General features: G+C 34.1%; 1 protein-coding gene across 1 annotated transcript; it reads right to left on the bottom strand.

The window, feature by feature from the left end:
* Positions 1-376: 376 nt before the first annotated feature.
* LOC149425980 (poly(A) RNA polymerase gld-2 homolog A-like) lies at positions 377-25633 on the bottom strand. Its single transcript, XM_089645401.1, has 9 exons — positions 25518-25633; positions 24677-25213; positions 21706-21993; positions 20214-20507; positions 18969-19112; positions 11757-11885; positions 9577-9754; positions 4913-5022; positions 377-2920 (listed from the first exon to the last, which is right to left on the bottom strand). The coding sequence occupies exons 2-9, from the start codon at positions 25032-25034 to the stop codon at positions 2787-2789; spliced, it is 1635 nt and encodes a 544-aa protein (XP_089501527.1). The 5' UTR covers positions 25035-25213; positions 25518-25633; the 3' UTR covers positions 377-2786.
* Positions 25634-26174: the final 541 nt, after the last annotated feature.

Raw genomic sequence — 26174 nt, 5'->3', positions numbered from 1 at the left:
ATAAGGTCAAAGCGAACCTGGTTAATCAAGGAGATTCAATCCAATTATGTCTCAATATGGTAAAAGTCAAGGTTCCATTTCTTTACCGTCAATATTATGAACAAAAACAAATAGAATACACATACAAAAATATATATAAAACTCTCCTATCGAAGAATATGAACGAAAAAGTGAATATTTATTAAAGAACGTTTATTTTACGACAAAAGTATTTTAACCATACACAAATATGTTTTATGTCTTGCCAATCTTAACTAAATGAGATTTTTTTTTAAATATTTTTTTTTTTAATGTTACGAAATATAGCAGCATAAGATTTTTTTTTTTTACAGATATATAAATAATTATTAACAGTAACATTCATACATTTCGTTTGATTCATATAATAATATAACGTAGGAATGTGTATAAGATTAATTCTAAATTAAATATCAGTCCTGATTCAAAGTAAACCAGAAAATAAATATAATATATAGTTAGCTTGGCTTTACTTTTTGATAAAATTCTAATGACTGATTGTAAAACTATTGCGAATAGACTTATTGCTTTTTGTTTACCATAATTTTAGTCCAAAAGTTTCACCGTTGTTTCTTGATTATAATTCTACAATAAATTAAAAAATTATGAAGATAATAAACTTGGGCATTTATGGCTGACGAATGCAAAAAGTTCTTGTCCACAATAATTATGACTGTTTTAAGTTTTATTGGCCAATAAGAAACATAATGTGGCCGCGATAAATAAATCTATGAACAATTGCAACGATAATAAACTTTCCCAAAACTAAATATTATATATTTTTACTATCCATCCCTTTTTACCAAGTAACCAGAACAAAAAATAAGTCTAATTACCACAAAGTGGTGTACCGCACGAATATTATACTAAAAATCGTCCGCAATATTTTATCGATATATAGTAGAATCCTGTTAATTCGAAATCCACGGGACAATGAAAATCAAATTACGTATTAATGAATAAAATTCAGGTAGGTATTTGAAGTAAATTCGTAATAATACGACTTATTCTATATAAATCGAATTTTCGAAGCCGATAACCGTCAGTCGGCCAATTAAATACAGATAAGTAAAATCATAAAAATACGACATACCGTGTAAATCGAAATTTCATGGCCAATTGCCATCGCCGCAGGGCTTTCGAATTCCAATATTCAAAGTAAATTTGTAAAAATACGACATTTCCGAACAAATTGAAATTTTGCGACTGATTGCCATCGCGGCAGAGCTTCAAATTCAGATATTCAAAGCAAATACAACATATTTCCTTGTAAATCGAAATTTCACGGTCGATTACTGTCGTGGCCGGGCATTCATATAGATATTCAAAGTAAATTCGCAAATATATAACGTACTTATGTGTAAATTGAAAAAACAAGGCCGATTACTAAATAATACGAATTACGATGATAACAGCATAAATTGAATTGATTGTCAGATTCAGATTTACGAAAAATATGATATATTTTTTTGCACAAATCGAATTTTTCAAATCACACAGGACAAATTTTCGTGCGGTGACTTTTGAATTATGCATTTTTTTAAATAGTTGTGGTTTGAATTAACAGGGTTCTACTGTACGTGACATGGGTATAATGAAGGTTAAATCACAAAGAAAAGGAAGACTGATATTCTATGTTATCACAACACAAGTCTTATGACATAGCAGCAAGTTTACTAATGTGACCACATGAAATTATAAAAAGAGTCTTGTATGATTTTCAAGTTTATTAATGTGACCACATGAAATTATAAAAAGAGTCTTGTATGATTTTCAAGTTTATTTTAAGAATCTCAGGAATGAATATGTGAATATATGAACTATGTTCCAAGACGTTTTTCCTAACTTTACGTGATGACTTTAGTAAAATGGCTGCCAGGTAACCATAATATTTACTCAATAGCGAGAACAAGAAATATTCCTGTGTAAATACCATTAGATAACATTATACACCACTAAGAATTGTTAGCATTTTTATATTAAACATTTTATAATATTCAGGCACATAATATTTGGTTTACATAATAACATTAATAATGCTAAACTGGTACTTAGTAATGAACACATTTTTTAAAAATAATTTGCAATACAAAAAAATAACACGTTTACAATTACACTGTTATTTTAAGTGCCTACTTACCTACACCTTGACTGGCATTTAATTAATGGCCAGGTATGTAAACGTTAATATTACAAATACACCGGCAAAAATGATATATATAAATCTTTGTACTAAATGACCGCTCCTTTAAAGGGCGTCAAGGAAATTTTGATAGAATTTACAATATAAGTATGTATATATATAAAAAGAATGAGCGAAGCTGTTTAAGGCGCTGATATCCCCGTCGTACATATTATATTATTACGAAAAGCCCTGCAAGACGACTATAAAAAAAATAACACTAAAAATACAGTCAAAAATCACAGCCGCTTTCTTTGTTTACAATATTTTCTCGCTACATTATTATTATCTGAATTATTTGATCGAGACTAGAGATAAGATCGTGGGACGTTTGGTTATTTCTGCAATACTAATTAATTGTTTATGTTTTTTGTGCTTACTTTAGTGAAACAATAACGGTAGAAGTAGATTCTTCTAATTGTGACCATAAGTAATAATGGGAACGAGGTCTCCAAGATTCCTCGTAGCCTAATTTACCTTTAAGTACAGAGTTATTATTTTCCCATTGAATAACATAAGTACAATTTTAGTTTACTTTAATAATAATACCTTATTGAGAGATGGCGGAGGGAAGGAGTATTCCGTTTCACGGGGGCAGCAGAGAGGAGATGGACAGGCGCTGTTCCAACGCTTGGCTGGTCTTCTCAAACACTTTGAGGACGTGGGAGAACACATCAGCGTCGTACACCGACCGGGCCGTGTTGCTCATGTCAAATGGTTCTGAAATACATACAACAACATTATAAAAAGAAGCTAGACTGGATACGGTGCGAAGTTTGTCCATTTCTACAGTTTATTCCTCTTAAATAATAATGTGCAAGTATTTAGAAGTGATCCCATACAGTTCTTAACTCATACAACTCCTTTGTCGAGTGTGGCTCGACATTATATTTCTTACACCAACTCCTATGTCGAGTCATACTCGACATTATAGTAACGCAATTTCGAAAAATAATTTAAATTATCAAATGTATTTTTTTTTCTTTTAAACACTTTATATCTCATTCTGAATATTCCGAATACGCAAAATACATATATCTCGTCAAGTTTCGCCTTTTAGATAATTTTTAAAATCGTATTATTTTTAACCTTGTAAATGCACTGCGCAGTTATTTGGTTGCGACGCATGTAAGTAGGTAGGTACTTGCCTGTCTACCTGCGTAACAATAGGAAGCGCTGAGGGATTTCTCCCAACACATAACAAAGGATTATTATACCTATTCACTTGTTATCACATAATATTTTGTTCTGTTTGTGTATTTACATTTGTTTTTACTGTTTTTAGTAGCAAATATTTCGTTAGTAGTGAATAAGGGCATATTAAGTTGTTAATTTTATATATTTCTATGTTTTTTGTACTCTATGTAAAGAAAGAGTAATAAAAATTACATATTTTAAAAATTTTTGTTTAACTTTTTATTGAGGCCACTTTTTATCCCTTTTTTGTAAATTAATTAAGGAGTTGGTAGTAGGTAATTAAAAAAAAAATTAGGAGTGCAAAGGGTTAACCTTTCAGGCCTCTGGCATATTCTGTTAGAAGATCGGAGAATTTCCGCTTTGCAATAAAATCTAAATAAATGGAATATTCCAAAAAAGAAATTGGTATTGAAATATGCTTCCAAAATTAATTATCAGAAATAAACATATAATTTTTTCAGTAATAAAATTTTGTAAGCAAACATAAAAAAAAAAAATTAATGGTTCATCAACTCCCTGTTTTGTAACTAAAATTGGTGATTGGTGAAAAACACTTTTTATAATAAAAATGTATTACAAACGTTAGTATCACCTCACTTTTTTGTCATTTCACATAAAAATAATTAATAATATTAAAACACTTCACAGAGTTTCCTAATTTTTTTTCAAATTGCAGTCAGAACCTTTGCTTTCATAGAGGTGTACATTTCAATTCTTCTGTGGTTAACGTCTAGATTTTAATATAAGTGTGGTGTTTTCTCTTTTTAACACTGTTTAGATCAATTTCTCACCATGACAGAAGAGACAATGATTTCCTCAATTTCTATGACTTCGCATTAGAAGCGGATGATTAAGAGATTTCCCTGTTGGTAGTGATGTAGTTCCCGGGACTCTTGTCTGACCTAGTTAGCCTTTCCATGATCCAAATACAGGGTTTTCCAATAAGAGGTGTTATTTTGATATTCAATAGTAAAAGATCAATGGTTTTGTTCCTTGTGTGGCACGTAGCGCCGTCTTGTTGAAAGTAAACGTTGTCCAGATCAATACCATCCAATTCCGGCCATAAAAAATCATTAATCATCTCTCGATAGCGCAATCCATTCACCGTAACTGTTGCTCCAGCCTCATTTTCGAAAAAGTAAGGTCCAATCACTCCGCCGGACCATAAACCGCACCAAACAGTCACACGTTGAGGATAGAGAGGCTTTTCAACAATAACTCTTGGGTTTTCCGAGCCCCAGATGCGAAAATTTTCTTTGTTGACGAAGCCACCGAGGTGGAAATGGGCCTCATCCCTCAAGTTGATTTGCATTTGATTCACTCAAGTGAAATTTAATAATTTCAATGCGTTGTTGAAGGGTGTATCGTTCCATTTTTATTAATGGCGTAGTTTCTACTTGTCAAATGTCAAAAAATGACGCCTCTTATTGGAAAACCCTATACATATATGTATGTATGATTAAACCTGCCAGGAGCGCCTGCTTTCTGACAAATATTATATAAACAAATGATTACCTTCAACACAAAGTAGTTTCCACTGGTGAGGTTCATTGCGCCGGGAAGCCCTGCAATTTTCCACACTGACACAGGATCCGGTGCGAACTGATATAGTATTTTGGGTGAAACTGAAACAAAAAATTAACAATAATTACTGTGCAATGCTGGACATAGATGTCAAAAATAAAAGATTATAAATGTGTGGGTGCCTTAGTGGAAGCGAGATAAGGATAATCTTGGTGGAAGAAGATTATAGCAGATGTGGAAGGACTGAGAAGGATGGGCAACGCAGACAGCGGAGAGCATTTGCGGAAGAGGCTAAATTCCAGCCTGGTTGTAGCATTGTGATGACGCAGGTCAGTGTCAGTTTTCTCTAAAGAGAGTTTGTGCAGTGAACTCCCACTAACCCTTTACCAGTGGAATGCCGATGGTACTCTGGAGACCCGTTCTAATACCATCCACGCTGGAGTTTTTTGCGATGCTATTTTAACTTTTTATGCTTTGTAAACTGTGGAGAAACTAATAACACAGTCGATTCTACTTGTATTTCATGAATGTGGCCTCTACGACAGCTTAGGAAATAAATTGTCCATGAATGTCAAAAATCATTTGATTTTTGGAATAACTTAATGAGTAAAACTTCAAATTGTTATATTTAATTATTGAAGACAATATTAGCGATTCTTAAACGAAAAATGAAAAAGAAAACAGAAACAGAAAAGTCCTAGATGTGACCGTATCTTTTTCTGATTTTCTGTTTAAAACGTTAATATTGTTTTCAATAATTGAAAATATTTGAGAATCAAGTAGTATAAAGGTCATTATTTCTTTGAAACAACTTTAGAAGTGTTAAATGTTAAGAAAATATCTGTACCCGAGAAGCATACGGATGCAAGTCCAAAATTTGAAGAAATGAGTTTTTGATGAAGACATGAAGTAAATTATCATGTTCATTAGTGGCAGAAAGATGCAAGCCCTATCTTGAATATTTATGGTATTTTCAAAAATATATAAGGATGCAAGAACCATTAGCACATTCACACCGTAGAAGCATAAAGATGTACATTGGACTTGCATCTTTCTGCCTGTAACATTACTACGCTTTCCATGGAAGTAAACATTCGAATGTAGACTCAAGTCCATTTTGCGTCCTTCTGCCTCTAATTTCTATGTTTTCTGTGGAACTAAACAGAACAATCCCAGTGCTCTCATCATTATTTATTGCATTCCTGCAATAAATAATGATGAAAAAGAGTATTTCCGTGTATGAATGTATGACGGGGCTCAAGAAACAGATTTCTTCTTAAGAGACTGATGGAAACATAGGTGGTGATATTATTATTGAAGACCTGACCATGTCACTTATTTATTTATTTACTTACATTTACCTTACCTCATCATTAAACTACTGAATGGACTATATAGGGATGGAAAACAGGGGGCAAATGAAGTAGCTTTTTGCCTCTTAAAGTGGATATACAGCGATATGGGGGATAATGTTGAAGAAATAACCGTATGGTCTGACAACTGTGCAGGTCAAAATAGAAATATAACAATAGCCATATCCTACGTATGGCAAGTTTCAAAAAAAAATTAAAAACCTCAAGATCATTCATCTTAAATTTTTATTACGTGGTCACACTCACCTGGAAGTAGACTCTGTCCATTCAGCGATTGAAAGGGCAAAAAAAACTACCCAATTCCAAATATTTTACCGCACGACAAAAAAAATTAACGGGAACAATTCATCAGATATTGCAAAACTAATAATCAGTACATTGTACACTCAATGAACTTAGAAAAATTCAAATATTTAAATTCCCTTTAAAACTGGTTCACAATCACCTTTTGTTTATCGAAAGAAGAATATGAATGGTTAGGGTTTCCTAATATCAAAGGTATTATGGCTACGAGCTGACGTAAATGTGTCGAGGATGCTACTGTATAAAAATGGTTTTCAGGAAACTGAATTTAAATATTATTATATTAGAAGAAAAAGGAGAGGTGTTTTGAGCGGTGACCGGATAAATCATCAAAATGACAATTCTTGATAATTTCGCATTTTTAAAAAGTTATATAAAGTCATGAAAAGTGATGGTAAAGTGAAGAACAAAATCTCTATTAAGTGGGTTAGGTTAGGTTTATTTTATTTTTTTCATCGTTTCTAATGACTTTATATCACTTTTTAAAGGTGTGTTGAATTGTAGATGTGTTGATTTATCATGGAATTATTTTGAGCACCCCGGAGGTATTGCCCCAGGTAAACACAAATCCAATCGCATTAAATACACCAAATTTTGGTGTTCTACAAAAGATGTTACAGTGGGTACCAGAGCCACTGCACTTTTTTTACACTTATTTTTTTAATCTTTTTTTTTCTCTGTCAGATGATGAAGATATGGAAATTTCCAATAATTTGTAATAATAATTATAATTAAATAAAAAATATATAAATAAAAAATATATTTATATATACCTGTTATATAGTTATTATTTTACTTCCAAATGAAATTTCAACATTGATCTATTTTATTTATATTTACCTATAAATAAAATATAAATATCTATTTGATTTATAGGGAAATATAATTATAAATAAAATAGATATTTATATTTACCTGTTATATAGTTATTATATTGATCCTTTTATAATATACCATGTGTCATACCAAAATATTCAATATCATTTTGAAGCAGGACTCAAGTCCACAATGCTTTTTTTAAAACATTTTTTTTAGGCTTTGCATATAAAATATTTTATTTTATTTTCTCATTTTCGATACAAAATTAATTGATTCAATAGGATAAAAAATAAAAATCAACTATCATGAATATCCGCAGAAGTTATGAGACCAAACTTACAGAAAAAAAAGTATTTTGGCTCTCCTGAACATTTAGCTTTTTGAACTTGCATCCGTATGCTTCTCGGGTACAGATATATTCAGTGTCTGAGGTCAGTTTTCATCTGATAATTACACGCAAGATAGAGTAGAGATCGAATCACAGTGCGCACGCACTGGTAAGTTTTGCATAAATTTTTTAAAACATTTTGTCGATTTCACAGTTTTTAACTTTTTATAAGTGACAAATAATGAAGGTTTTCAATGCTGTGTAAAGATTGCATCTTTATGCATCGCACCCCTCAGTATTTCGATACTAAATTTTTTTGATGTAATTTTTAATTCATCTTTATTAAATGCATTAACCTCTCAGAAAAAGACTTTTATTTACTTTGTGTTCCTTTGCGAACGTCAAAACATGAAAATTTTTGTGTTATTCACGAGTTTTGTTAAAAGCTTCATAACTCACGTTTTGGGAAACGTAGCCTCATTCTAAAAAAGAGAAGAACATTCTAGGAAAGATTATGAAATTCACTATCGTATTGTTTTGTTATATGTAAATATTTGCGTTTCTAAATATACATTTTCTGAAAACGTCAAAAATATGTAAAAATCGCTGACAATTATTTCAAAGCTGTGAAAAATGTACTTTTTTCTGAGTATCATAAAGAAATAACACTTTATATATTGAAGAAATATAATTAAAAACTATTAGTCACCTCAAAATATTAACCGTCAAAACTAAAATATTTTTAATAAATTATTTAGAAACGCAATAAATTATGAACGAACAAGATGACAGATCCAATCGACTTAGATAATGCACCTCTACATTCCATAGATATTCTTGAATACAGACGCGTAGCGTTATTCATTATCGATACTCTGTTTTTTAAATCATGGCAATCCGTATACTAGTGATGGAAATAAATCGATTTTTGTAAAATCTCGCGCGTTTACGTGAAAAGACGTTCTAAAGTCTTGACCGCTATTATCATATTTACGTCTTTTGACGTTCTAATGTTCTGAGTGGTTAATGTATTAGTTACAATAAACCAGAGGCCTTGAGAAAAATAATTTTCCTCAGGGTCTGTATCATCTTTGGGGATGCTGTGTGGAGGGTCTTTTTGAGGAGAGGAAGGAGTGAACATGGGTCTCACGATATAGGAGGGAGGAGACACAGGGGCCTGCAAATCGTTTCACAGTCGAGCTGTTCAACTCAAAATTAAGTCGTAGAAACAACCAGTTCTTATGTGGCAAATGTCAATCGTGTACAAATTTTGGGTGCGTATTTAGCGTTTTTCTCAACTATCCACCGATGCCAAAGGGATCAATGACGCTAATTCCTCGGAGAATCTTCCATCGATATACCGATATAAATTCTTTAAATGATAATGAAAACCTTATCAAACTCCGTTGCATATTTAAGAAGAACTAAGCGCGCAAAGAGACAGACGCGGATATTGACTTTGTTTTATACTATATCGAGATTGTGTCTAAGTATTTAGTATCTAGTGACTAAGTACCCGTCACACAATTATGCAACTGCCGCCATATTCGACAAGTCAACGAAGGGCCAAAACAGTAAGTACATTTTGATGAAATAGATATATAAATTTATCTTCCCTTGAATTTATAAACCCCCAGTGAAAAAGACCACAAACGTTCACTGCCGGACATAGAAACTAGTGCCCATTTGAGCAAGGTAATAAACACAGCGTAAATTTCAAAAAAATAAAATATTTTCCTAACCTCCCCCCACACAGCCTCCAGAGTTGATTTCCCCAACTTTGTCTGATGTGAAAGTCTTCCATTTAGAACTGCCACCAGTAAAGTACTTACTCGAATTCAGTGAAGTATTTGAGGAACCCAAACAACAGTTCGCCGAGCGGCTGCTCATTCTTGGAGTGGTAGGGCGGCATGGCGTCAAACATATCTATGTGGTGGATATCCTGCACGGGATTGAACTTGTCTGGGAACTCGTCCTGCAGGCACGGCAGAACCGGGGGGGATACACCACCTGAAATACATACCACATACATATTTAAACCTTCAAACCTTATAATGTCAGTAAGCATATCCATAGTCCTGAGTGACATCTCCTGATTTATGATTTGGTAATGTGAGCCTAATTGGGTGATTCTTTTTTTGGTTTCACAAATGAATATATTCAATGATAAAAGGTTCCTCTAATGGACTTTGATTCCTCGCTTCACAGTGTTTCCTGTGTTGTTTTTTTTTTATACAATATGTAAAATTTTTTAGGTTCGCCGATAGATCGGTATTCTGATACTAAGGGGGTATTTCACTATGTCGGGCTAAATATCTGACTAGCTATCCGTTGGCTGGCTTTAAAGATCAGAATAACTTCGTTATTCAACGGCGACCGTTTCACCATTGTTTCCGAGCTTCCGGATAGATAACACTCGAAATAGTCTGGCAACATCGCAAAATGTTTGCAGTTACTCCATCTACTGCCGCGGCTGTCATGCGTCACAGTCCGCACACCGCGAAGTGTGCATTTTTTTGGTTATGTTATGTTGATTATCAGGTCATTTTAGATAGATTCGTGTGGAATTAATACATTGTTTCTTATTTTGAACACAATCAAATAATTCAGGATGGATCATACAAGCATTCAAATTCATTCAACAAAATTCGACTCACTTCTCCGCTGTCAAACTCGAATGTTTTGACGCCATCTTTGATTCGAGGAATAGCGCCTAACGTGAGGTTCGAGCACTGATTAGTCAAATCGAACTTTAACCTGAGCGTTAGCGTTATTCAGATATAGTGAAAACGAAAAAATGACTAATCCGCGGATTAGTGCTTAGTCAGAACATAATCAGAGATAGTGAAATACCCCCTTAGATGGTTAAGCCGTGTACATGTCTAATAAAATAATATTAAGCGACAAAAAGTGCCTTTACGTATCCTGAGGATGTCTTGTCTTTGTGGTTGAATTCAGTCAATATGTACGCGCCTTCAACGGTAACATTTTTAACAGATCGTGAACTACGATTATCACTAAATAATTTACACATTTGAAAAGAGAAATAAAAATGGGTGACTTTATTCAATTCGTTTATAAAATGTTAAATGTGAAGGTTGCGAATTCACTGCAGTGATCTGGGTATAACCTTTGTAATTTGGTGTTACGAGGTTAAAGCGGTTAGTACGTACATAGTATTTCAATTACAAATATGGAGGACATACAAATTAGCATAATTAAAAAAAAATATTTGGGCATGTTTTGTTGGGTAGGTTCTGAGTACCGTATTAAATTAAATAAATATTGAACAAATATCACATCCCTTAAAGAAGCTACTTGTACCGAACAGCAGATGGATGTACCTAAATAATTAAGCAAATGAATATTTATCTGTTATCACACATTTTACGATGCCGAATCCTTTGGGGCTTTTCTCGCAAGATGAGTCATCTTGATAAGATTTTAAATCACCGTACACGTGTCATATCGCCATTTCAAGGATGAATTACTCGCACGACCAACTGTGGGACCTTATAATGTAATTAATTCTCGGCATTATGACGCGTTATAATATTTCTGTTTAGATATAAGAATAATTGCTCCACATTAACACGTGTAGAAAATGTTGAATTCGAACCCAATAAATACGCAAACAACTGGCCCGACCAGTCAGTTGTCCGACGACATTCGCGAAGTTGTGTTTCATTGCAAATCCTTACCCAAGGTACCCCCGAGAGGAAACCAGCATTTTACAGTCAATGTCACTGGCGTAGGTGTCCAGTACACTACTTTTACACCGATTTATAAACAAGGATGCAAAAATGATATCAGTAACAATCGACCGATTGCCTCTCAAATATCTTTTAAAGAATTTAGAAAAGTAAAAAAAACCTAATAATAATAATATTAACGTGTACCCGTGTAGCTGACGTGTACCCGGCGTTGTTAATTATCCTTAGGAGACACACTGTCGGCAATGTACGCCTCTGCGCAGATATATGGCGGGTTATCAAATATATTTAATACTTACATTGTAAATAGTGTAATACCATGAGTACCAGAGAGTAGCTTGATACAGTTTTATTCTTGGGATCGTTGATATTATTATACTGCGCCCAGAGTTTGATTATCAACACCAGAGGACGAACGCGCCAATCCACTGAAAACATAAAAACTTTCATAAATAACTTTATTTAGTTTTAAAACCAAAAAATTGGAAATATTTTTTACAGTAAAAATATAATTTACTTTTCGGAAGTAATTGATTATTATTGGAAAAATTTCATGTCATATTATAATAGTATATAAGATAGTATATAACCTCAATTAATTTCAATGCAGAATTGTATAAAACTAAGACAAAAAAAACTCACTCATGATAATAATAATTCAGAAAAACATTTTTTTTCAATGTGCATACGTCACGGTTGCTGTTTATTGGTAACCATAAGACAGGATGTACATAAAACAAATTCAATTCATAACAGAATTATAAACACACTCGGTGTTACAAAAATCGCACCTATTGCATAATCTTATGAGACAATAAAGCAATTTTTTTCTTTCGGATGTGCAGCGTCGTCGCCTTGATGAAGACAACAGTTTCTTGAAACTGTTGTAAAACCCGTTGAGTAGCAAAAGGCTTAGTTGAGAAGTTTAGTTGCCGAGCAACATCACACTGTCGCATCCCTGATTGCAGTAGTGCCACCACTTAAGAGGCTTCATCAGCAGTGATGTTTTTAGAGCAATTATTCATGTGTGTCCTGTTCAACATCTGAAGAGAGAATGACCAACATTTGACTTAAATTGTTATAGCCCAGGAAGATGACACAAGTTGTGGCACCAATAAAGAACATAGGCGCAAAACATTTTTAACGTGCAGTACTCGGAAAATTTCTATTGTTTATGAAATGAAACTATTGTCTGATAAGAGGTCGTTAAATGTACTTTCAATTGATATCAATATTGTTTGGGTTGGATGTACATATTGGCTCGGGGCTCGGAGAATCTTACGCTTGATACTTATTTTCGAAGATGTGTGATTTTTGTGATGCCTAGTTTGTAAACGACAGAAAAATTACATAGTCAAGAAATATCAGAGAAATACTCTTTTATGGACTTTTTATATTTTTTAGCTCGCAATTGACAATGTCCACTTTCGATATTATGTTATTATTAAAATAAAATAGTTTGTTTTGAATTGATCTACTTTGAACAGGGCAGGAGAGCGTGAGGTACATATTGAATCTTAATTATTTAGTAACTCTGGGCATTGAATCCCGTTGGATCGAACCCCGATAATTCGAAAAAACGCATTATTCGAAATTTTTGCCAAAATAATAATATCCTTGGAAATTCTAAATTTTAATTCCAAATTTATTTTTGCCCGCGCACGAAAATTAGTTCGTGTAATTCGAAAAAATTCAACTGATGCGAAAATAAATCATAAAATTTTGTATATCTGAATCTGAAAGACAGTCGTGGCGGTAAAACGCACAAAAATGTATTTTTACATGGTTATACATCGTCCTAATTAGTATTATTTTGTTGTAAATCTGAATCGATTTTCACTAGAATGTCGTAATTTTTGGAATTCATTTCGAATATCCGAGTTTGAAGGACCGAGAAAATTAGTTTTACGCGGAAATATGTGGTATTTTTACGAATTTACTTTGAATAACTGAACTTGAAGGGCCGATCGCGGCGGTAATCGACTGCGAAAATTAGATTTACTCCAAATATAATACCCGAATTTGAAGGGGCGGCCGAGGAACCCGATTTTAGCCGTATTTTTTTTTTTTCATAAAATTTCGAATTATGTGGGAATTTGTTAATTCGAAATTTGATTTTTGATATCCCGTGGATTTCGAATTAACGAGGTTCTACTGTATTGTTAACTTATTTATACAAGAAGAAAATTACAAAAAGAATACTGCATCCATGTAATGCTTCTTATATTATGTTCTTTATAAAAAAAAAGACGAGACATTGACCGATTTCACACCACCAGCACAAATATAAAAGTGAATTTAAAAACAGTAACCAATCATAAATGAATAAAAAATAATAAACACTTTGTTTTTATAGGTTTTCAAAGTCAATAAAACTCAGAACCTTGAGAAAAACTATTTTGCATTACTTTACAAAAGTTTTCTCATTTTTATCGGTTTGTAAGATAAAAAAAACAAAAACTTTGAAGTAACCACACAGAAAATATTTTGAGGGAATAATAACGAAAACTGTTATTTTTTCGGCCGCCTACAGTGTTAGAATGATTCCAAAAGACGTTTATGCATGAACTTTATAAGGGAATACACATACTATCAAGTCCTATATCCATTCTTGTTCTTAACAGGAATGCTTGATTTTAACAATTTAGAAACCAAAGGAAATTTTTTTTTAAGGAAACATTTTTTGAGGTTAATCTCTCGAACTGTACGTTTAGTTCTAGATTAGTTAATCCGCCACACCAAAAACTGGGCAAGTATCTAATTAGTGAAATTGGCAGATTATATTGCATACATTGATGGCCTAGCGCACACATGTGTTAGGTGAAATTTGAAAATTCAATTAATAAGAATATCCAGGGTAATTATAACATCTAAAGCAAGGCTGCCCAACCCCAGGCCCGCGGGCCATAATGTGGCCCGCGAACGAATTATAAGTGGCCCGCGTGAACCATTTTCAAAAAACCCGCCAATCCGCCAATTTGAAAAAGTATCGCTATTTGGGCTACTCAGACCGAGAATCAGCGACGAAAAAATCTAACCTGTTGAACTTACTTTTTATACAAAAATACACCGGTTTTGATATAGTATTTTTTGCGTCCGAAATGGAATCTTGTAGCCAACCCCCCCCCATGGAATTCGAAAAATTGTTGTGGGGAATCACATATGATGTTTTCGGGTGCGCGGAATTTTTTACTCAGCGAAGTTCCGTAACCCCCCCCCCCCCCCCCCCATGGATTTCAAATATTTGGTGGGGAGCACTCATTTTTGAATTTTTTTTGTGAGGAATTATGTTTTATAGAAATTCTCTAACAACCCCCCCCCCCATGGAAATAGGAACCGTCAGGTATTCAGTGGCCCGCCAGTGATTCAAAATCGTCAATTTGGCCCAACTGTTAAAAAGGTTGGGCAGCCTTGATCTAAAGCAACAAGATTAATGAGAATATCCGTTTTTTATCCATTCTAGACGAAATAAGTAATTTAAATTTCCCACGAAACATCTATTTACAAGGTAATCTCGATAAATAATTTACAAACACGGGGGTAATTGTTTTTTGCTCCACTTAACAGATGTGCGCGCCAGGCCATCGATGTATAAAACATGCTATAAAATTAAAAAAATATATTTTGTAAAAACTAACATGACTACATATTCTATAGTCAAATTGCCTTTATTTTTGCTTAACCGTTTCAGTGCTATGCTTATTTTGGTGACCGGATAACTCATCAAAATGACAATTTAAAACACCTATAAAAAGTATTAGAAAGTTACGAAAAGTGATGAAACAAAATCACTTTTAATGACTTTATATCACCTTTTAAAGGTGTGTTGAGTTGTCATTATGAGGAGTTATCATGGAACCGCTTATTTTGGAAGGTGTATGTAAATTGCTACATTTTGAAGATAAAAGTATGGTATTAAATAAAAATTCAATAACTTTGACAAATATTTACAAATTTTAATGATTCCTTTTGCAACTAAACAAGTAAAAGAATTATTTTTTTATTTTAGTAATTTGTACATTTAAGGTTACAAATTACTAATTAAATGTTACATGCATATATGCTATATTTTCTCCTGCTTGATGTGGCTCCTATACAACATCTTGAACCTTCCAATTGGTGCAGACTTTTCCGGCAGCACATTATAGTACTTAATCCCTTTATATAGTATACTATTCTGAGTATGTATTCGCTTTGTCCTTTTTTGGTAGCCTGATTTCATTGCACGTCCTTGTTTTATGTTTGTATATGTCCTTGTTGTATACAATTTTATTTCAGAAATATTTGGGTAACAGGTTGTTTACTATTTTATGTACAAATATCATCGTGTTCAAGGTCAGCATCTGTTTCACCGTTAGCCAATTAAGTTCCATTAACATTTTATTTACTTTTGAATATCTATTTCGTCTAAGTATTGTTCTCATTGCCCTATTTTGGAGAATTTGAAATTTATTTTGTTCTCGGTCGTTACACAGGAAAAGGATAGTAGCAGTAGTTAAAATGTGGAGCAATAATGGAGTTCTAAATATGGTGATTGCAGTTTTTCCGGAAAGTTTTGGCGAATTTTTCCCAAAAAAGATATCTTTTTTCCAATTTTCTTTTGAGTATATTCAGTGGTTCCATGATAACTCAACACAGTGAAAATTTAACACACTTTTAAAAAGTGATATAAAGTCATCAGAAACGATAAAAAAAAAAAAATTTAAACTTAACCTACTTAACCCAGTTAAGTTTTTGTTTCATCACTTTCCATGACTTTATATAACTTTTTAAAGATGTGATGAATTATCATTGTGATGATTTATTCGGTCACCATATTCAGCATGTTTGTTAAAGTTGAGTTTGGAATCTATTTTAACTCCTAAGTATTTTATATTGGTAACATTTGCAATAATTTCACCATCAATTTTAATTTTGCTTTCACTGGATGTCTTCTTATATCCAATTACCATACATTTTGTTTTTTTGTATTTAATTTAAGCTTATTTATTTTTAGCCATCTTGATACATTATCTAGTTCATTATTTAAAATATGTATTAGTTCTTCATAGTTATCTCCACAGACATAGGAATTAATAGACGAGAAGATAATGGCGAGGGGTAAAATCAACTGTTGAAGAACGAAGGGAGTGAAGCTGACTGTGATTCGTCAATAAATCAATCTGACAGTAAATAGGCATCTCGCATTATAATATCACCATTTACTTCTTAAAAGTAAAATCTGCTTTGGAATGAAGACATTTTTACATGGGAGCGCAACTTACTCGCCACGTTATGAACAAATTTGCGAAGTCCAAATTCGGCAAAAAAATTCGGTTCATTTTCAGAGTCGAATATTTCGTTTAAGTATTTAGTTAAGACACTTTTATAAATGTTCATAATTTACTTCCCAGCAACCAACCAGCTTTGTGTTTCGCGTCCAGACATGTTTCTACAACTGATCCATATTATACAATGTGAATATGCTTAAAATAAAGTAAAATAATGCTTATATATGGAATGTAATACGACAATTGGGTTTATTCTCTTTTTCACATCTATTTTTACAAGTTTTCATAGCATTAGGTCAACATTTTGCCGTGTTATTTCGTAAAATGAACCGATAATGCCTCGACCATAGTTCGCACAAGAATGATGACGTCACGTTTTCAAATTTCACTTGAGGCCATACGCGAGCACAGCCGGCTCCAATGGAACCGGTATGGGGAGTGGGGATAATACGCTTTTAATCACTTAGGGCAGGTCTACTAATATTCATATGTCTATGGTTATCTCCAATTATACATATTAGTGTATCATCGGCAAATAGTCGTACTTTGCATTTTGAAAATATTTTCACCATGTCATTAATATAGAGTATGAACAATAGAGGTCCAAGGATTGATCCCTGTTGTACTCCTAATTTATTTTTCATTGGTTTTGAAAATTGATTATTAATTTTTGCTACCTGTGTTCGGTCTTTCAAATACTCTTTTATTAATTTAATGGCTAGAGTTGAGAAAACAATTTCTTCAAGCTTTCTTATCAATATTTCTCGATCTATAGTTTTGAATGCACTTTGAAAATCCAACAATATTGCTAAGATAAATTTATTAATATTCATTCCTTCTTTCCATTCTTCAACGATTACATTTAACGCTGTTTCAAAGAATTATTAGATCTGAATCTGAAATGATATTTTATGTTTCTAATAAAAACACCACACAATTACAACAAAAAAAAAATATTTTAAAAATTTGAAGAATTAATGTGGTGAAAAATAAATTGAAATAGGCTGTTGGTTTTGGTGACCGGATAACTCATCAAAATGACATTTCAACACTTAAAAGTGTTATAAAGTCATTAAAAGTGACAACAAATTATTTTTTGTTTCATCAATTTTCATAACTTTATAACACTTTTTATAGGTGTGTTGAACTGTCATTTTTGATGACTTATTATGAAACCGTTCTTTTTGCATTATAAGAAGGAGCGCAAATAGGTACAGTAATTAAAAAAAAATAGGCATTTTAGTAAAAACTTTTGTAAAAGCTTTTGTCAAACAAAGGTCTCGTAGTCCTCTATGTCGCAGTCATTTGATACACCGTCCGCTATAAAACTAACATCTGATATGGTGAAAAATATCGATTCACTTTGGGATTTATTTATTTTGACAGGATAAACAATAAATACAGTTATCCAGACACGCGCTAACGGCAATGCGCCGCACTCCAATGTAACAAGCGCTCTCCTGAGTACCGACAAACGCGCTTTAAAGCACGCAGCGTCGCTATTTTCGTGAGTAATAGCACTCTAAAGTTAATGTGTCATGTTTACGATTTTAAATCTGTTCAAACACAAAATGTAATGAAACGAAACACATGCCACAGTTGCTGGGATACTCAGAGGACTAACCGAAACGTGCTAAAACAACAATAATGGTAAAATGATCAACGAGAGCAAGCTAGACGACGGTATAGTAACTGAGTTTGTAAAATAAGATATCCCAACCCAAAGCAGGTTGAATGGCTGTGTTTTTTGTTTCCGGGGCAATCCTGACTACTTTTCATAAAATGCGGGACAATTGAGTGTTTATCAGAACGCGCTAATCAAATGCTGCATTGACTGTTGACATTTTCAATGTTACTTACTCGAGAAACTCTTTCATTGCTTGGCCTTGTAAATGAATCAAAAATTGATTGTGAGGTTTTCAATTACTTGCTCTAGTTTAAAAGTTATAGTGGGTTCAATACGGGTGACAGAGCTTTCCAAGTTTACATATTGGAGTTTTCGAAGCCTTCACTATCCAAGGATTGATGTCTGTGTGGGGTTTTCAACTACTTGCTCTAGTTTAAAAGTTATAGAGTATTGAATACGGGTGACACAGCTTTTCAAGTTTACATATCGGAGATTTCGAAGCCTTCACTGTCCAAGGCTGGTGGTGAACTTGTTAAGCACGTAAAGCATATACAGCACTTGATTACAAAGTCTTAACGAAAATAAAGTAAAATATTAGATAAATATGTACTTACATTGGGAATAGCAATGTAAAAGGTGCGTGTTACGAATTCCAACCACATTATTGCAATTGAGATCCACCTCCAGCCCGTGCATGTTGTCTCGGAACTTTAGAATAGGTACTTTGGCCTTTATCATCTCTGGCTGCACGAACATATCTGTAACAACAAAAAATTCAACATCTACATAAATAATGGAGATATTTTAGCCACCTTCTTCTCAGGGGTTCTAGAGATAGTATTTAGTGATTGCATAGAATTAGAGTAATTAGACTAAATCTTAAATGAAACAATAGAACTTTGTTTAAACCAATATGTTTTTTATTAATGCTGACTGGTTTCGGAACAACCGTTCCTTCCTCGAGGCAAAATATATACTAAGTTAACACAAATAATATTACAAAATTATGGGTGAACATATTATATTAGGTGTTGAAGTGGGGGTGGAGGAAATTTGATATTGTTTTATTTAATCATAATGGATAGCCACAAAGTGATAGCTACATTCCATAGTACTAGATAATTCTGTTTTACGAATGCAGAAATTTATTTTTATTTTTCACCAGGTAGTCTATAAAGTCAGATATAGGTAATTTTATAAAGAATATATATGAATAATCATAATAAAAATAAATTAAACAATTCATCAAATTTCAACAGTTCAATTTCGGGTTCTGTGAAAGTCCTTTTCAAGTTCTGTTATTATATCATTATAGGCTAGTTGCTTGGCAGAACTGAAATAATAACAGAACTTGAAAAAATCTTTCACAGAACTTGAAAATTAACTTTGAAATTTGAAGAATTGTTCAAATTCTCCGAAACAACCCGTCCTTAGTCTTCTTTAGTTGTTTTGTAATTGCTGAGGTTGGGACCCTGAATAAAATTTCTCCCCCGCTCCAACCCGGCACCTACCACCCCATAGCAATGGAAACAATCTTTCTAGCAAGCCTTCTATTGATATGCTTGGTGTAACTCTAAGCGATCTAAGGGGGCTCGAAGCTAGATTTAAGTTAGCCTTCCAGAAGCTGGGCGTATTGTACTGTACCTGCAGTAGCCCACAGATACTTTAATAGAACACAATTGCCAACCCTGTACAAATCACAAGTGCAACTCATGTTTCTTCAAGACCCAGGTTAACCAAAAGATAATCAACACAGCGTACCTGGTGGACAAGGCTCCTCCACTCCTCGTGATCCTGCAATGACGTTCCGGACGTCGGTGATATTTCATCAATTATGTGTTCAAAATGTATTGACTTACCGCACGTCTTAATAATATACTCCAGGATGGTATCAAGGTGCCCCAGGGCTTGTGCCCTGCTATCCACCGAGTCCTGGGGCCTCACCAGCAGGCAGAGGTCCATGTCGGAGCTGTTCGAGCCAAACCCTGAGGCCGTGGACCCCACCAGGTATAGGCTATACCGCGGAAACTGGTTCTTAATCGCCACATACAGGAATCTCCATAGGTTCATCTTGTTGGTGAAGGTTTCTTCCGTTTGCTGGCATACCATAAACTTATTCCAGACTTCTTGGGACAATTTGTCCCACTTTGAACCTAAAATGAAAATATTAAAAACCGTTTTTAATATCTATATTAAACAGCTTCATTCCGGCTCCGAGAGCTAGACAAGCGCGCCAAGCAGAAATCTGTTTGTCTAACTGGCAAAAATTTCTTTTCATTTACATTCATACACACTCTTTTGTTATTCTGACTCATGACGTGTTCCGAATCATTCACGTATTTGCTTGATCCCTCTTCTCTTGGCGTTTCAGACTACAATAAGGAACTCCAGTCCCCTTTTTACATTTTTTTTAATCATTAATTACCTTCAAACATAAATACCGGTATTTTTTATTATTATTACAGTCAGTTTTAATAGTTAAAATAAAGTTGTAATTTTTCTGGTTTCCCAAAATCGCACCAAATCTATGGACGGGGTGTGTGACACCACCAGTCTCAAAAGCCTAGGTTTTTTTTCCAACCGGCGCTGTGTTTTACATGGTAGTCAAAACATTTTTATTCTTAACACTAGCTGTACCCCTGTGGTTCAGTCTGTCCGTGCAGATAGAGAAACAATAGCGCCTGTTGCTTTTACATCCAACAGATGGACTGTTTAAAAAAAAAGCATGATTTTATCTGTCAAAGGTAACATCTATATAATATAGGGTGACCGGATAAATGATCACAATGATAATTCATCACATCTTTAAAAAGTTATATAAAGTCATGGAAAGTGAAGTACAAAAACTTTTTTAACTGGGTTAAGTAGGTTAGGTTAAAATTTTTTTTTTTCATCGTTTCTAATGACATTATATCACTTTTTAAAAGTGTGTTGAATTGTCACTGTGTTGAGTTATCATGGAACCATGTTTTAATGTGATGGTGTTTTATTCATTTTTAAAAGACGATTTATAAATTCTACATATAATACATAATAAAACTTATAAATTCAGAATCAGCATTTATTAATCTATGTGAATATATATTTTTAAGTCAGAATATTTTTCAATGGAGTTCCTTATTGAGGAGCTGGATGGAATAACAACTTATGATGATAATTGTAGTGTTGCTGCTCAATTCACTTTTGCGTCATATATTACACTCCGTTCTACGAATATCCACTCAACATGCCCGAATCATTTAAACATCTCTTGCCTCATTGCCATTCATCAGGGTTGGTATCAGCACTATACTGTGGACTGCTAGCTTTGCTTATTTGAACAGTTATGTACATAAATAAATAACTATTTACCATTGAGCAGCATCTTGGGAGTTTCTTTAACCTGAATGAGGTGTCTCTTGGACAGGTACTTGTCCGGCGCGATGACCGGTGCGTAGTGGGGCTGCAGGAAGGGGGCCCCGTGGGGGCGGTGTCCCCGCAGTGCGGTGCGGCTGCCGTCATAGCGCCGCTTGTTGTGGAAGAACACGGTGGGCTGTGGGGGGAGCACAACCTCGTGGGCGCTCAGGTAGCGAGGGAAGTAGGGGGGGGCGTGATTGTGGCTCACCCTCACGGGGCTGGGCTCATGATCATGTCGCAAACCTATAAAGATTACTTTTGAAAAGATAAATATTTTAAACTAGGCTTAACTAAAAAATTTTGAATCATACAGGATTTTCCAATAAGAGGTGTTATTTTGAATAGCCCGCTATTTCGGTAGATGTTACTTTTGAAGCTGTCATTTTTTGACATTTGACAAGTAGAAACTACACCATTAATAAAAATGGAACGATGCACGCTTCAACAACGCATTGAAATTATTAAAATTCACTTGAGTGAATCAAATGCAAATCATCTTGAGTGATGAGGTCCATTTCCACCTCGGTGACTTCGTCAACAAGCAAAATTGTCACATCTGGGGCTCGGAAAACCCAAGAGTTATTGTTGAAAAGCCTCTCTCAATCTCAATGTGTGAGTGTTTGGTGCGGTTTATGGTCCGGCGGAGTCATTGGACCTTACTTTTTCGAAAATGAGGCTGGAGCAATAGTTACGGCGAATGGATTGCGCTATCGAGAGATGATTAATGATTTTTTATGGCCGGAATTGGATGGTATTGATCTGGACAACGTTTACTTTCAACAAGACGGCGCTACGTGCCACACAAGCAACGAAATCATTGATCTTTTACGATTGAATATCAAAATAACACCTCTTATTGGAAAACCCTGTATTAAGTAATGACGAAGAATGGCAAAATAAATTTCAATGTAGCGACATAGAAGAATGCTGCAAAATATTTGATAAAAAATTGAGTTTACACAAAAATGCATGAAACAAAAACATAACATTACAAAAATATTTCAAGGCGTATAAAAAAAAAACTTGCATATTTGATAAAAAAAAACACAAAAGAAAATTACTATAACCAAAAACTGGAACTAACTGAAAATGATAGTACAAGGACTTGGTCCATCATAAATGAAATTATCGACAAAATGCCTTTAAAAAATAAAGCAATCAACTAAATAAAACTCCACAATTCTAAATTTGTTGTTATGATATTTTTTTTTACTCCTACACCAAACTCAAGAGCTAGTTCTCTTCATTTCAGCTCAGAAATGCAGATAAATTACTGCGAAAACAATTACATTAACGGGGAATGCCTTTTATTCATAATGATTGTCAAAAGATGGTAACTGACATCAATGAAATTTTACAGGAGACGATTTTTGCTTCTTTACAAAACTTTATAGCAAACATTTATTTTATTGAATACCATCCACCTTACATTACGAAAATCGTAAAATTTGCTCTGCTTTGGAGATAAATGGCGGTAAATTTGTTTTTTCCGGGTATTTAGCGATACATTTGTTAAGGCGATGCCATACGTCGTGTAATATTTTGAATCGAGCCGCCATCAATAACACTCCTTACGTAGATGGCGATAAGGTTTAAATTCCCGCTTAACACCATCCGCCTGTTTTGATTTATGCAAGAAAAAAACATGGCCAAAAAGTGTCTTTTATTTTATTTTGCAGATGTTCAGGCAAATTTTTTTTTTCGATCATTTTATAAATAACTTAATTTGCCACATTATACAATAAAATTATAACCGAAAATGGGTTCGTAAGTAGGAAATTTTGAACTTTAAAGCAGTTTTCATGGGCCTTATAAATTATTTTTTTCTGGGCTTATAAAAAGACTTATGTAAAAAATACTCGATTATTTCAAAGGCCAAGATGTATTATACTCGCGGTATTTATTTAAAGCATCTGAAACATTTCTAGACGACCAAATTTTCAAACCAAAAACACATGATTTTGCATTACTACGTATGGCATCGCCTCAATCTTTGTCGCTTACGATGTTTTTGCGTTACATTATTATTTTTATGATATGAAAAACATTGTCCCACGTGTGTAAACACTTTCTTTGACTTTGGGCGCACACTGCGGGACACACTCAGTTTATAACTCAAATTTATTTGTGGCGAAATTTGATTCGTCACAGCAGGCAGAGAAAATCTGCAGTTGAGAGGAAGTAACGAAAAAGTTTAAAAAAAAATACATATACCTACATAGTACACATTTTGTTGTAGTGTGAAAGCGTGTACTTATGACAAAATAGACAAAAGAAGAATTAAATTCTTGATCTCCGATACAAAATTTTTACCAGCTTACTTGTTTTTTGCAAAATTGTGTTTTTATAAATTGTACAGTTTTACCAGTTAATATGTATAAAATAGTGTAGTGGTACGCCACTACTCGAGAAGGACGGTGTCAATTACTACTTAGAACACAGTGTCAAGCGCTAAGGTACCTAGTCCGTCATAGAAAATACCGGAAATTTCAGCCATTGCTCAGCGTTATGGGTGGCAATGTTTGTAGCCATAGCAAATAGAATGTTCAGAAACGTTCTTGGGTGCAACATGAATCGTATTGGTACCTTATATAAGCGACAGCGGGAAGGTATTCAGCCAGTCTACTACGCACTACAGTTTGACACGCTAATCAAAATAACTTACTCCTTTTGCGCAGCGATTACTTAAATAATCCTTGCTGTAATAAATCTATGATTACATGGTTTACTTTCAACACCGAACACATCTCCAACCTGCGCAACAATAGTATATAATTTACCATAAATGGTTTCCCCAGAAAAGCTATATATATAGCTATAAAATAGTTATATTCAGAGAAACGATTTTTTAAAATAATATCATTAAGGATATGCTAGCGAACAAGAGGTTCAGGAGTAAAATTTAATAATTTACAGGAATATTTACCTTTATCATAAGTAGTTGTGGAGGAAGAAGTGGTGCTGGAGCGCCCAGAATCATCCGACTCACACTCAGAGGGCACCGGGGACATGTGCCCCTGGTCTCCGTGGTGCACGGGGGTCCGGTAGGGGCGCCTCGACACCCAGTGCTGGCTTTTCTTCTGCCCATGCAGGCTGCGCGGGAGGGTCTGCGACTGGTAGTATAACGGGGGCCCCATCCGCTCCTTGGGGTGCAGCGTATCCCCCGAGTACTGGCTCCCGTTTAGCTCTCCGAAGAACATCATGTTGGTTGGCACGCTGGGATGGTAGTACAAATAGTGATAATATGTCACATCCGAAGCCCCGCCATTTCCACACACTGACATTTGTTAGATTAATTCACCCCAATTTAGTCAGCCATTAAAAATAAACACTAATATTACGAATATTTTTATTTATGTTAACACGAAATCAGACACAATAAATAATAAAAAGCCAAAAACTGTAATAACGATTTGATTTATTACTATATTAACAGTTGACAATCAACTGGTGACAACCCGATCTGAAAAGAGAAGATAGATTAGTATTTACATTTGGTCAACTAGAAGTGAATGTAATATCAAAACAGAGAAATTCTAAACTTTATAATACATATTTACGCATTTCTAATAATAATTGCCCAAGGAATGGTGTCTAATTCACTCGTGTTACATTCAGTTAAAGTATTACCCACATCTAGATTTAACATGAACACAAGGATAACATGCGTCATCCCACGATGTCAATTGCATTAATTTATTGAGAAATGTCTAGTAAAACTACTAACATAAAATAGTAAGGATTTATGCTATAAAAATTAGCCTTACCGAAAACCGAACAAAAAACCTCACTTTGCGCACTTCGCGGCAGAAAATGCGATTGCGGCTTGCGGCCCCGACACCTGACAAGTAGAGGAGAGGCGTATTTATCGTACCCAGTAAAAGTACCAGCATAAATAAACTGAGTACCAGGTACATTCATGTCGTACTTTATACTTGCAACAAATCTCCAAAATACTTGGATTAGTATTTGTACCACAGGTCTTGAAGTATTTCGTACTTTAAAATATTACATCTATGGGATGGTGTTTGACATTTTCCTTGAAATAAACCACTCAAACATCTTCACTCTTCACATCCTTCACATCTTGAACTTTGTATTAGTTCCTGCGCCGTTGTGGAGATTTTATTGGCAGATTTTAATAAATCGTTTATCCGATATTAGTGAGATTGCCTTGTACCACTGGGAACTTCCACAACCGCTACAAGATAGTGGAGGGTGGCCGGACCCCATCCGAACCCCCTGATCGAAAAATACTTGCAGATTACGGGTTGCTTTCACCGCATTCGAAGATAGAGTCACGAAGTGGTTGAATTTATGAACCTTCCGTAGTATTCCAGGAAGGATACGGCGGAGGAGTTGCCGGAAATGCTCCTGTATTGGATTTTTCACTTTAAAAAAAACATAAAAATTCAATAACAAGA

This window comes from Hesperophylax consimilis, chromosome 2, assembly GCF_061612785.1.
Source record: "Hesperophylax consimilis isolate HC1 chromosome 2, BYU_Hcon_1.0, whole genome shotgun sequence".
Lineage (NCBI taxonomy): Eukaryota > Metazoa > Arthropoda > Insecta > Trichoptera > Limnephilidae > Hesperophylax > Hesperophylax consimilis.
This window is presented reverse-complemented; position numbering and strand designations above follow the sequence as displayed.

Excerpts from the sequence above, each read along its gene's own strand:
- LOC149425980 (XM_089645401.1), bottom strand. The coding sequence starts at position 25,034 with ATGTCAGTGTGTGGAAATGGCGGGGCTTCGGATGTGACATATTATCAC. Across the intron at positions 20,508-21,705 it reads TCCCAAGATGCTGCTCAATG|GTTCAAAGTGGGACAAATTG; the intron begins GTAAATAGTTAT and ends TTTTCATTTTAG. Across the intron at positions 9,755-11,756 it reads GGTATTACACTATTTACAAT|GTGGTGTATCCCCCCCGGTT; the intron begins GTAAGTATTAAA and ends TATGTATTTCAG.